The sequence below is a fragment of the Eutrigla gurnardus genome (assembly GCF_963514095.1).
Source record: "Eutrigla gurnardus genome assembly, chromosome: 2".
NCBI lineage: Eukaryota > Metazoa > Chordata > Actinopteri > Perciformes > Triglidae > Eutrigla > Eutrigla gurnardus.
In genome coordinates, this window is record NC_139916.1 from 29,072,992 (window position 1) to 29,086,932 (window position 13,941).

A 13,941-nucleotide genomic window follows, 5' to 3' on the forward strand; every position below is an offset into this window, starting at 1 on the left:
TGGACTATGTAGTGGACTATATAGAGGACTTTGTAGTGGACTATGTAGAGGACTATGTAGAGGACTGTATAGAGGACTATGTAGAGGACTATGTAGAGGACTATAAAGAGGACTTTGTAGTGGACTATGTAGTGGACTATATAGAGGACTTTGTAGTGGACTATGTAGTGGACTATGTAGAGGACTATATTGCCTCTACATAGTATTTTTGTTTCCTCCATTGCGTCAGTGGTGTGGGACAATTGAAATATGCCTGATCAAAAGTAGCTGGTTGACCATCAATAATAATATTGACATATGTGATGACAATGTGACAGGCATAACCAGTGTGTAGTCTTAATAAAAAATAAGATCCCATGGGGGTCCACAGGAAGTTTTAGCACTTAGCCTCACTATGGTTTTGATTTAAGTCTGCATAGTTATTGTATTGTATAGTGCAGATAAATCATCTTTTGTCACGGAGCATTTTGATTGTTATTTCAGCTCTGTAGGCTTAAAAGTTTGTTCTCTTTTGTCGGTCTGTTTGCTCCTTATGGTTTTAGATGCTTTATCCCCAGAGAGTGACAGCACCACACACAAGTCTCACATCCATTGAAATAATGAGCGATAAAGTTCATTGTGATGTAATGTCTACCTTGTGAAGAAACTAATGATTTACAGGACTTTTTAGAGCTGCTGGCATCTGTAAATGATCTCCCACTGCGAGATGCTGGAGCTGCAGGGTGATGCAACTGTGTATCCCAAAATCAAAAAAATTACATTGACGCCCCAGGACAGGGAGGCGAATTTAAAGAGAGGATGAGAAGGCAGGATGAATAAAAGAAGCAGCAGAAAGACAGAAAGTTGCTTCACTTTGATGTTGAAGCTTCTGCGACGTAGTTCTCAACTTTCCTGCCAACGAAGCAGATTTGATTGAGAAGAAAGAGGACGAGAAGCAGAAAACATCTGCATCTTAAGCTACACATTCTGTGTGTGTGCGTGTGTTTTGAAGTGATGTAAATTAAGAATTTCAAAGAATCAGAGATTTGTTTCATCTATTTTGAGCCACGCTGGCGGCACAGCTGAAGGGAAGGCAACGTCTGTCTGTCTGATGGTCCATCACTTTGGTTCAAACTGAAATAACCCCAAACCTACTGGGTGGATTACCACAAGTTTTTGTACTGACGTTCATGTTCCCCAGTGGTTGAAAGCCTGTGTCTTTGATGATCCTCCTGGCTTTTCCTCTAGCATTACAATGAGATTTATGATTTCCAACAAAACCAACGTTAGGTTTAGACAACAAAACCAACGTCGAGTTTAGACAACAAAACCAACGTTAGCAGAATGTTCATATTATAGTCACAAAATGTAAATAGAGATTCCTTTTCAAATTTAAAAATGTTTTTGTGTTTTTCAGCACGACTTTCACACTAACATGTTTCAGTTGGAAGGATCATTCGTGTCTGCACCATTGTTTTTTTACCATCAGTCTGGATGACGTTAGGCTACTAAATGGGAGTTAGGTTTAAATGACAAAATGAACACCAGGTTAAGCCAACAAAACCACTCAGTGAGCTTCAGGAAACACTGCAAGATTGGGCTTAAAATAACTGCACATATTTAGTTAACTTAGTTAGTTTTAGATGACAAAACCTCTTCGGTGTAGAAAAAACATCATGAATGCATCACAACAACACATTGGGATAGCGGTGTCCTGTTGAAAATGTTGTTGGACCGTCCAACAGCCCGCCATAAGTACTACTTCTCAATATTGAATACTATGTCACTAGCTGCGGATGTTGCATGGTCACATGGATGTGTTGTTGTCATGTGTCCACCATGTTGATTCCTGTACATGAAACCAATAGATTGACTTTTGGGACTATTTCACATACTGCAGTGAGACTGTGTTTCATGGTGCATTTGGTCCTTTTTCTGTGACATCTGTGCTTCTGAGTGAAGTATTTGCATAAGATGGACTGTCACGCCATATGGTTCGGGCATTCATGTTCCGTTCAGGATGAATTGTAATAACTTTGGTTTATTGCTAAATACCTGCAGACTCTCTGTTCTCCCTTACTCCCACCATCCGTCTTAGTGAGGAATCTCTCATTCAGTGAGCTGCTGTGATACACTAAAAGCTTTGATGGAGCGTCATTTTACTAAAAGTCAGACACTCATCCACTCAGTCGCCTGTTACCTTCGTTCTCATACTCTGCAGCACTTTTTGTTTTTTAAGTGCATCGGGTGTGTGTGGCTGCTGTCTCTGCTTATCCACCTGAAGTGCTAGAGATGTGTGTGTGTGTGTGTGTGTGTGTTTGTGTGTGTGTGTGTGTGACAGTACGCCATCTGTGTGTTTTGGCCACAGGTCATTTGGCCAGCTCCACTGCCCCAACGTTCCACACCATTTACTCAAATCAGACAACTGCTACCTAACTGTCTGGCTGGCACACACACACACACACACACACACACACACACACACACACACACACACACACACACACACATACACACTCACTCAATCGCTGGCCTTCAGGGTGGAAAATTGGATTTATAAATAAACGTTCTAAATGGATTTACATGCAGATAGTTCTGAAATGCAGTGAAAAACATTTTGACTCAGAGCCTCGCAGACATACTTTTGGGCTAAAATTTATGGAATATTAATCGGGATCACAACATGAGCTTTCCACAATTAAATGCACACGATCGACTGCAATATTGACATTGCTGTGCTCATAGAAAACTCTGTTGAATATCAAATCAAGCGCTTCCTAAACAGCCACTAAGTTGGACCAGAAACACGCCTGATTGTTGCGGCTGCAATCCAGAGTAGAAGAATATGTAACTTTTTTTTTGGAAACCAGACAAAATTGCACTGAATCAAGAGAACTGTAGCAGGGAAAGCAGTGTTTCATTGATTTATTTAAAATCTCAATATCATCAAAATGATTGTGATTATCATTTTGGCTTTAATCATGCAACTCTACTTGCTTGTGTCCACAAACAGATGTTATTTGCATATATTTGAACAATACTTTAATAAGTAGACAAGACACCAACTGTTCAAATGATTGAACATCCATCAGTTTAGTTATTTCCAAAAATTGCCGACAGAAGATTTCGAACTGATCGTTTAGAACTATACAATAAAAAGAATGTTGTCAAATCAAAATTGAAATCATTTTTCTCCTCACAGTCCAGCTGCTTTTTATGACTCACAATGAATTGTTTCCATCTGTGCACGGCGTTGCAGCTCACAGCCTGTCAGGAGAATCAAATAAAAAGGCTTTCATTTGCTTAACTCTAACTCGAGTCAGTATGGCTCTTCCAGATTAGCTGAGACAGCACAGACTCCATCCAAGCACACAGCAGCAGTCCTGAAAATAAATTCCTTCTGACTCTACAACAACGTCTTTCTATTTCAAGGCAAGTTTTATTCTTCACGTGGCCGTTCAAAGCAATCATCCAACAGAAAGCAAAGTATAAAAGGAAGAATCGAATTGCGTAAATTGACTCCTTCAACCCGAATGTAATGATGCCTGTGTGTGTGTGTGTGTGTGTGTGTGTGTGTGTGTGTGTGTGTCTTCCTCTTGAGTTTAATTCATTGTCATTATGCAGCACAGGGATGCACAATGGTGTCTACACAAGAAATACAAAAACAGTCTTCCCTCACGTGAATATTTTATCACATCATCTACTTGATTTTGTGTACAGTGGGTACGGAAAGTATTCAGACCCCTTTAAACTTTTCACTCTTTGTTTCATTGCAGCCATTTGCTTAAATCAAAAAAGTTATTTTTATTTCTCATTAAATGTACACTCGGCACCCCATCTTGACAGAAAAAAACAGAAATGTAGAAATTGTTGCAAATTTATTAAAAAAGAAAAACTGAAATATCACATGGTCATAAGTATCCAGACCCTTTGCTCAATATTGAGTAGAAGCCACATTTTGAGTTAGTACAGCCATGAGTCTTCTTGGGAATGACACAACAAGTTTTTCACACCTGGATTTGGGGATCCTCTGCCAGTCTTCCTTGTAGATCCTCTCCAGTTCTGTCAGGTTGGATGGTGAACGTTGGTGGACAGCCATTTTCAGGTCTCTCCAGAGATGCTCAATTGGGTTTAGGTCAGGTCTCTGGCTGGGCCAGTCAAGAATGGTCACAGAGTTGTTCTGAAGCCACTCCTTTGTTATTTTAGCTGTGTGCTTAGGGTCATTGTCTTGTTGGAAGGTGAACCTTCGGCCCAGTCTGAGGCCCTGAGCACTCTGGAAGAGGTTTTCTTCCAGGATCTCTCTGTACTTCATTCATCTTTCCTTCAATTGCAACCAGTCATCCTGTCCCTGCAGCTGAAAAACACCCCCATAGCATGATGCTGCCACCACCATGTTTCACTGTTGGGATTGTATTGGGCAGGTGATGAGCAGTGCCTGGTTTTCTCCACACATACCACTTAGAATTAACGCCAAAAAGTTAAATCTTGGTCTCATCAGACCAGAGAATCTTATTTCTCATAGTCTGGGAGTCCTTCATGTGTTTTTTTGGCAAACTCTATGCAGGCTTTCAGATGTCTTGCACTGAGTAGAGGCTTCCGTTGGACCACTCTGCCATAAAGCCCCGACTGGTGGAGGGCTGCAGTGATAGTTGACTTTGTGGAACTTTCTCCCATCTCCCTACTACATCTCTGGAGCTCAGCCACAGTGATCTTTGGGTTCTTCTTTACCTCTCTCACCAAGGCTCTTCTCCCACGATTGCTCAGTTTGGCTGGACGGCCAGGTCTAGGAAGACTTGTGGTGGTCCCAAACTTCTTCCATCTAATGATTATGGAGGCCACTGTGCTCTTAGGAACCTTGAGTGCTGCAGAAATTCTTTTGTAACCTTGGCTAGATCTGTGCCTTGCCACAATACTGTCTCTGAGCTCCTTGGGCAGTTCCTTCGACCTTGTGATTCTCATTTGCTCTGACATGCACTGTGAGCTGTAAGGTCTTATATAGACAGGTGTGTGCCTTTCCTAATCAAGTCCAATCAGTTCAATTAAACACAGCTGGACTCCAATGAAGGAGCAGAACCATCTCAAGGAGGATCAGAAGAAATGGACAGCATGTGAGTTAAATATGAGTGTCACAGCAAAGGGTCTGAATACTTATGACCATGTGATAGTTCAGTTTTTCTTTTTTAATAAATTTGCAAAAATGTCTACATTTCTGTCAAGAAAGTCCTTCTAAATTCATGAGAGCCACTGACAGCAACATATATACCTACACCGCCGTTGCCTTAGCAAAACAGTTTATTTCAATGACTTTAATATATTTATAAATCATCATAGCATTAAAAGCATGATATATGTCCTTATTATGACTTGTTGTCTTGACTTGAGACTTAACTTGGGAGTCCACTGTCTTGAGTTCAGGCTCAACATGAGCATTTCCTGTCTTGACTTGGGCCATGACTGACTACTTTCCACTGGCTTTGTGTCAAAAGGAACCTCTTTGATACAGTCCTCATATTGGGGTTCAGTCAGGTTAAAAGAGAATACAGTTATTATAACACAAATATCAGTAAGGCCCATAAACAATAAGAAAGTAAAGCCAACAATCTTGAAGATTGGCTGAAAGCTGAAACAATATTTCATTTCCACTCAATCGGCCTCATCTGATCATTCAAATCATATTTCATATTCCATCACAATCAACAACATCCCAGCTGGACACGGTGCCAAACGCTCATCTGTAAATGTTGAATTATTGCAATTGTGTAATGTGCTGATATTTCTTTCCATTATGTATTTTTTCTGATTGGGAGGAAAAGAAAAAACATTCACCCCCTGTTGAGAGACAGATTGTGTGAAATGAACTAAAGCCGCTCACTTTGCTCTCTTCGCCCGCCATTTGTTGTATTTTTTCTTCATCACGCTCTCTTGTATTGGCTTTTGTTGTCCATCCTCTTCTCTCTGCTTCTGCCAATCACTCCATCTGTCCTCTAACTCGGCCTCCCTCCCCGTCTCTCTCTGGCTCCGGCAGGACATGGAGGTTTAAAAGGCTTTTACATGAAAGTGTTTCCTCACAGGACACAGAAAACATGTAATCATATACCTTCACCCTCTTACAGCAGTACACATATGGATGGGTTGGCTCCTTTCCTGCAATTACTCTATAAAAACCTTTCTGACTGTCTCTCATAGCTGCGCATGCATACTTAACTCTGCTGATACAAGTATTACACCTAAAGTATTGGCCAACGCAGAATTTTAAATTCATTCATTCATTTTACGAAATAATACAGTTACAATAATACTGGCGCTCACTTCTGATTGTGTTTGACGAAATCTCGGGGTGGTTTGTCTGACAGCGATTTAGCTGATGTGGATGAACAGTATTTCTGGACTCTGGTTGAGCCAGCAGATATCTGGGCCAAGACCTATTCTTTAGTCTGATGAGCAACTTGAGACGCAAGACTGGAGACGGAGACGGGAGACGACGTCTTCGACCAGATGGTTTCACAAAGCTAAATCCTCATCAAGCAACAGAGGTGTGGACTCAAGTCACATAATTTGAAAATGCAAAATAATTGAGATTCAACTTGGACTTAACACCAATGACTTGTGACTTCACTTGGACTTGATCCTTTTTGACTTTCAAATTGTTATTACCTTCGCCCAAGCCCAAAGATTTAAAAGTGGGCCAAGGAACCCTTAATTCTCCATATCCACTTTGTTTGAACCAATCTGACAACATCCAATCACATTGCAGAAGAGAATCATGAATAACTAACATTCTCAGTTTAAAAAAAAATAAGCTAAAGGTATTATTAAAGCTGGAGCGCTTTACCTATAAATGGACGTCCGTTGCCGTACCAAAAGTGTTTGAGCATCCGACATGCAGCCCTGTTGTGCACCGGTTCTCATGTTCACACACGTAACTCGTAGTTCTCTGTTCTTGTTTTCCCGGCAGCATATCCAATTTCACCCCAAAGGTGGGAGAGAAGGACACGCAGAGAGCCATCCGACAAGCCTTCAACGTTTGGCAGACGGTCACTCCGCTTTCCTTCCAGGTCGGAGAAAAGGCGCTCTCTCACACTGCAGATGTTTGTGTGACTGATTGTGTTTGTGATTGGATGATTTGCGACTGGTGCATCGAGATCATGTAATGTGAAGATGAGTGAAACTAATTCAAGTAAACATAATAAATCAAGAGAGCTGAGAGATGCTTTTAGGAACTTCTTTATTTATTTTATTGAAAAAAAGGCACCAATGCAAGTCAAAACCAAAGCGATATGAAAGATTTTTCTTTACTTGTGATCCTGTCTAACCTTCATCTTTTTTTTATCTTTATCAATGTCAATGAAGGAGATTTGAACTAATATGAAATATCCTGTGTTTCTCGATACAGATGATTGTGTTTGCTCACATTGTGTCTCAGTGTCTTTACTCCGCTCTGCTTCTTCCGTCGCCCATCCAGGAAGTGCCGTACTCGGAGATCAAGAATGAGGGCAAGGAGGCTGACATCATGATCTTCTTCGCCTCGGGTTTCCATGGTGACAGCTCCCCATTCGACGGAGAAGGGGGTTTCCTGGCCCACGCGTACTTCCCCGGCGCCGGCATTGGAGGAGACACGCACTTTGACTCGGATGAGCCGTGGACGCTGGGCAACGCCAACCACGACGGTGAGACGTTCAAGTTCATTGAATCCAATTGTTTGTGCTGAGGGCAAATAGAGAACTTGAGCCTTGTTTGGATCTAGTTTAATTCTTTAGAGGAGGTGGGCTGATGCTTTAATTAAAGTCCAGTCTCAGGAGGCACTTTGCATAAAAATCTATCTCTGAGTCTTTTATACTTGGAGCAGTGTTAACTGGTGATCTGAAGAGCTCACAGTGTCACATGTGAAAGAAAAATGAAAATGCACGTTCAAGACCAACCTACCTTCTACAGCCCAACTGATTCTATTGAGCTTCATGTTGCAGACACTGCTTTCCTTCCTGTTGTGTAGCCAGAGCAAGAAGCTCTCTGAGGCTAAACATCAGCATGCTCACAATAGAGAGGTTAAGTCCCGCCCTTTCCTGTGGATTACCAGGGGACCTTATTTTAGAAAAAATATGGACGGTAGTCAACAATGAGACAAATAATCTTTTGATCCTGTTGTACCATGAGACTCAGTCTAACAAGTAGGTATCGTTCTGATAAAAAGTTGCTGGATAAAAGCATCAGGTAATATAACTAACTCAAATGGATGACAAAATAATTTTTCAATCGCTGTTGACGACACATGGAGGGGTGTCCCCCATGGTACTTTCATAGTATCATTAAGTTTAGTGTGAAACCGCTCGGTGAACTACGTCCCTCGTCTCTCACAACGTGCATCACCAACACAGCTGTTAGCTTGTATGCTAGCTAGCTATCTAACGTAGCTACGTTCCATCACTAATGTAACATTATCTTAGCTGATTTTGGTGTTTTATCCAGCGATTCCTTTTATCAGCCAAACTGTTGTTGGAAAGTCTTTAGAATGATGTATATTCATAGTCACAGCATTACATGCGACTTTCTCAGTGATTCATGGTACAATTCATACAGGATCAAAACATTTTTTTGTCTCACTGTTGACTTCACAGTTTTTTCTAGAAAGGTTCCATGTTGGTCTGAATTTCAGCATAATACTGTAATTGTAGTGTATATTTATCACTGCTTTTTCCATTTCCAATTACAGTGTCATTTACTTGAAACACAAGTACATAGCCTAAGTGTAATTTCAATTGTTTATTTTCAATTTGCTAGCAATACGTTGCTGTAAGCATCCATTTCAGTGCGGCAGTGTAAATCTACAACCAACAAATTACAACATTTATTATTTCAATTACTATAACACAGCTTTTGTAAATGAAATGTGACTATGTCCTCATCGACACTCTGCTATCGTTGAGCACTACACTGCTCAGTCATTGGATGAAAAATGGAGGGGGAAAACACTCCTTTTACATTTGTTCCTTGCTCCTTCTATCTCGGTTTGAAAAATGACTAATGCCAGAGTGCATCTGCTGGAATAACCAATGTGTTGATAGAGAGAGAGGGATTGGCGGAGGAGGAGAGGAATCTGGTTTGAGAGCAGAACAGAGAATTTGCTTTGACAAAAAAGCTTTTAAATTTGCCATAATATAAGTGTGGACTTCTTGTTCCTGTATGAGGGATTCATGATTCATGAAGTTTTATTTTAATATAACAGATTTTTAAGCACCTCATGCATGCATTCTTTTACCCCTTTTAACTGCTGATTTTGTTGATACAAGTTTTGTATTGATGGTTGTAAAAATATAGATCTATCAGTATGTGTGTGTGTGTGTGTGTGTGTGTGTGTGTTAGACCTTCACATACATCTCTTTATCTGTAAAATCCCTCCACACACACTGAAGTAATTGAATGATCAGAAACTAGATAGTGAGAAGGCAAAGTCCTCCAAAGCTACAGAAAGTAATTCAAAATATCAGCTTTGGAAGGACATCGCTTGGACCAACAGGCCTCTTCTTCTCCAGCGTCTGTTAAGAGGAGACGCGTCAGGTGAACAAGGTATAAAAAATGTAATAAGATATCTCCTCTAGCCATGTGTTAGCTACCACCTTCTTTCAAGATGCGTAAAAGCTTCAAAATTCCCCAGAGGGGTATTGACTGAAATATTTAATACTGTAGAACAAAATGTTAAGACTTCACGCATCCAACCAAAAGCACATTCAAGGACCCATTGACTTTGAGATGAACAGGAAGTACGAAAATGCTGACTCATTCCTAAGTTTTAGAACTCATTAGGCTCCGTAGACCAAGCCAAGATGGCAAACTTTATTACCCCGAACCACTCCTTCTGGTCTTACCATTCAAAATAAAAGCCGGACACAATAATGTTTAGCTTTCTAAATAAGAATGTGTCCCCTAGGGACCTTGAATATCTGCAACGAATTTCACAGAAATCCATCCAGATGTTAACCTGAATCAAAACTGTGAGTCTGCTGGTGGTCTTATAGGAAAATGAAAATCCAGCAGGATTCATCCTCTGGAGACCGGGAAGGTTGTTGCAAAATGCCATGCTAATCAATGTAAAAGTTGTTGATATTTGAGTGCTAGACTGACGGTGTTAAAAGAATTTTTCCGTAAAGTAATAAATTCACCCAAGGAGGAGATCGGAGACATAAGTAAAGTCGACGTCTGACTTTAATCTTGATCAAGAGGAGCAGTTACAATGCAACAACGTGTGAGGATGCTACAGAGGAAGTGCTCAAATCACTGTTGTGACTTGAGTCTTTTAAAGGCACAGGAGATAATGCATCACTGGTAGATAATCTTTGTGCAGAACTAGACATCATGACTACCAGGCCTCTGATAACATTTAGGTCAGCCATGGGGATACTAAAGTAATAAACAGTTCAACACATAAAGCTGTAACCTGAACTAAGGAAACTTTAAGACATGAGGTTATACAAAATTCTTATAACAGACGGAACCAGTGGACTTTGTCATCATGTATCAGTAAATGGTTAGCTTAGCACCATTCATAGTCATTTTAAGCCAAACCATAGCGTACTACTTTTGTAGGATGTTTCCTTTAGTTTTGTTTACTGTTTAAAACTACCATTTGGTCTTGGTAGGAGACAGGGTTGCATGGTGCATTAACATTTCTTATTCCTTTTCCTATTTCTATTCATTTTTCAGTGTTCTATCTAACAGTGTATACAGTCCAAATATGGTAATTTCCTCCACACTAAAATGCAAGATGGCAACGGCCAAAATGCCAAACCCAAGGCTTCCAAACGTTGTGATGATGCTCCCGCTTAGATACGTGACCCTTCTTCCCACTTCTGAATTTAATGTTATTTCCTCAAGTTTGATGTACTTGTACTCTCAAAAATGAACACACTGTAAGGGATTTTGGCCGAAAAGAGAAAAATATTCTTGGCAGATACTTTTTTTTACCAGAACTGAGCCAAAAAAGTTAATTTCAGACACTGCTTGTACAAAACGAATTCTCTCCGCCAAAGAAGGAACATTTGAAGTGGAGGAACTGCTGCAGTCAAACAAAGCAGACTCTGTGGACACGTCACACTGGGATTACTTGAGAGACAGGCTTCATCACAGCGATATATCAAACATCGTCTTTATCGCAGGCGGCCAGACGGCTGCCGGGGCAAACATGATAGGGGAAGGCGTTATCGTCACCGCGGGGCGCCAACGCAGACGATAGAGCGACCACAAGGGGGGAGACGGGCACACAGAGAGCCCAGTGGGAATACCTCCGAGCTGTTGTACATGAAGTGTACGTCTTGTGCTGTAAAATCATCTTTATCTTTCCTGCAACGCAGAAGAGAGAGACACGCAAGGAGTGGAGAGATAAAAATGCTGGAGGAGGAGGGAAGACAGGAGGAGGAAGGGAGGAGGAGGAGGAAAGACAGGAGGAGGCTGAAGAGGAGGAGGATGATCAGGGGGAGGGAGAGAGGAGGAGGAGGGAGGAGAAGGAAGAGGATGAGGAGGGAGAAGGAGGATTAAGAGGAGGAGGGAGGGAGGGAGGAGGAGGACGATGAGGAGGAGGATGATGAGGAGGGAGGGAGAAAGGAGGAGGATGAAGAGGAGGAGGGTGACGAGGAGGAGGGAGGGGGGAGGAGGACGATGAGAAGGAGGATGATGAGGTGGAGGGAGAGAGAAAGAGGAGGAGGATGAGGAGGAGGGAGTGAGGAGGAGGAGGAGAAGGAAGAGGATGAGGAGGGAGAAGGAGGATGAGGAGGGGGGAAGGGAGAAGGAGGACGATGAGAAGGAGGAGGATGATGAGGAGGGAGGAGGAGGAGGACAGAGGGAGGAGGAGGGAGTGAGGAGGAGGAGAAGAAAGAGGATGAGGAGGGAGGAGGAGGATGAAGAGGAGGATGAGGAGGGAGGGAGAAAGAGGGAGTAGGAGGGTGATGAGAAGGAGGATAAGGAGGAGGAGGGAGGGAGGTGGATGATGATGAAAAGGAGGAGCATGAAGAGGAGGATGAGGAAGAAGGAGAGGAGGAGGGGGAGGGAAAACAGCAGCATTCATTCAGGAAGACTGAATGAAAGGTGACAAAGAGAACGGGAGGGAGGAATACATGACTATTTGATTGGATGCTTTTTTCCCTTCAGTGTTTGTTTGTTTGTTTGTTTTGAGGAACCCCACCCTCCCCATGTCCCCCCTTGCCATTCTGCTCCAAGCAAGCAACCCAAAGGACACTCAAAAACAAAACTATATAATAATAACAATAATAACCACAGTAGGAATGTTACTCAACGTTTGGATGCTTTTCAACCAAACGTGGTCCAGACGGTCCAGACGTCCATCTGTTTAGCTTCGACAGAGAACCAGGAAATACAGTTACATTTCTGTCTGTAAGGCCTGCTGGCTGTAATCTTCAAACCTGAATAAAGGGAAAAAAAGATAATTAGGTTCTGTAATTAGGTTCAAACAGAGTCAAACCAATTACTGAGCCGATGAAATGTATTCATTTGAGTTGTGCGTTCAGAAGTCATTAAGCGTCTGACAGCAGCTCTAATCTCAGCTCTTAAGATTGTGACAGAGAGCCTCGTGGGTTTAATCAACCTCGGGGAAAACAAGACATTCAGGAAAATGTCTCTTGCTGTTGTGATCTGTAACAATAGAAGCACACGCAGGAAGAGGAGAAATAGCTGTTTCCACACAACTGAACATTGTGAATTACATTTCAAGTATTTGAGGGTGGGTTCAGTTTGTCGTGGATTTGTTTCAAGGTAGGAAGGAAGATGGTGTATTGAAAATCAGGAACTTGAGCCAAATCATGATGTTTTTACTAAACCATTTCTTTTAGCAATTTTTTGTTGTGTTTTGTTTTGTTTGTTGACTATGTGTTTCAAACTGTTTCAAATTTTGGTAACACTTTAGATTAGGGAACACATTAACCATGAACTATATTTTTATTAGCGTATCCTTATTAAGTGGTTTACAACAACTCCCTAACTCGTAAACTCCCTAACTCACTATCAATAAGCAGTGATTAGGAAATGATTGATGGAAAACTCTCACAGTAGTTAATGGCCTAGTAGTTGCAGAATATGATCATGCAGAATAAGGCATTAGTAAGTTATTTATAATGGCTTAAAAACAGCCAATATGCTACTAATATGCATGCTAATAAGAAACTAGTTCATAATTAATATGTGTTCCCTAATCTAAAGTGTTACCAAAATTTTGTGTCCAGAAAAATGATTAGTGGTTTAGTTGTATGGGAGAATCATTTTGTAGGATTGATCACATGAATAATGAAATCACATTCCTGGAGACGTGATCTCTCAGACGGTTAGAAGGTGACTTGTTTTTTTATCCAGATCACTACCTCTCCTTCTTCTTTTATTACATTTACTGCCCGATATTTACCAACTGAAGTCCAATAGAAACAAAACAACCAATTATATGGAATTAGATCAACTTCAACGCTTTTAGTCACCAATCCACATTGTGATGTTGAACTAGTCCGGAGCAGCTGGGGAGCTCAGTCCTGATTGGCTAAATAACAGCTAATGACGTTCACTGAGGTCACATTGAGTTACATTAGGATGCTTTCAGGCCATATAAAGAAGTTGGCGTAGTCATGGTGATGTCATCCATTAGTTTGTGGATTACGGTTTTGAAGTCTCGAGTTCGGCATTTTGGCCCTCGCCATCTTGGATTTTTGCAACCAGCAATAAACAAAGTTTCCATAATCCAAACTTTACAGCTTGGTGTTGACGTAAACTTATTAGATAATTGTGTGGCAAATCGATATTCTAGAGGGAATGAATGAGAAAAAGCTTAGTGTGGTGTGTTTTTTTTTAACCTGTCCCGTCCGACAATGTAGGCAAAAAAGTATGAAAACACTATATAATCTGTTAAACTTTAAAGAAAATTAACATCTTAAGCAATTTGCCTTTAATTTTTTTATATTTTGAAACATTTCATGT

At 41.1% G+C, this 13,941-nt stretch overlaps 1 protein-coding gene across 1 annotated transcript in view; it reads left to right on the plus strand.

Moving 5' to 3' along the window:
- mmp24 (matrix metallopeptidase 24) overlaps window positions 1-13,941 on the plus strand; it is a gene marked incomplete at its 5' end in the record, with an annotated part of 65,465 nt that overhangs the window by 37,484 nt on the left and 14,040 nt on the right. The window contains 2 exons of the mRNA XM_084025676.1: window positions 6,935-7,034; window positions 7,442-7,646. Coding sequence (XP_083881802.1) covers window positions 6,935-7,034; window positions 7,442-7,646 — 305 coding nt within the window. The remainder of the gene's footprint in view (window positions 1-6,934; window positions 7,035-7,441; window positions 7,647-13,941) is intronic.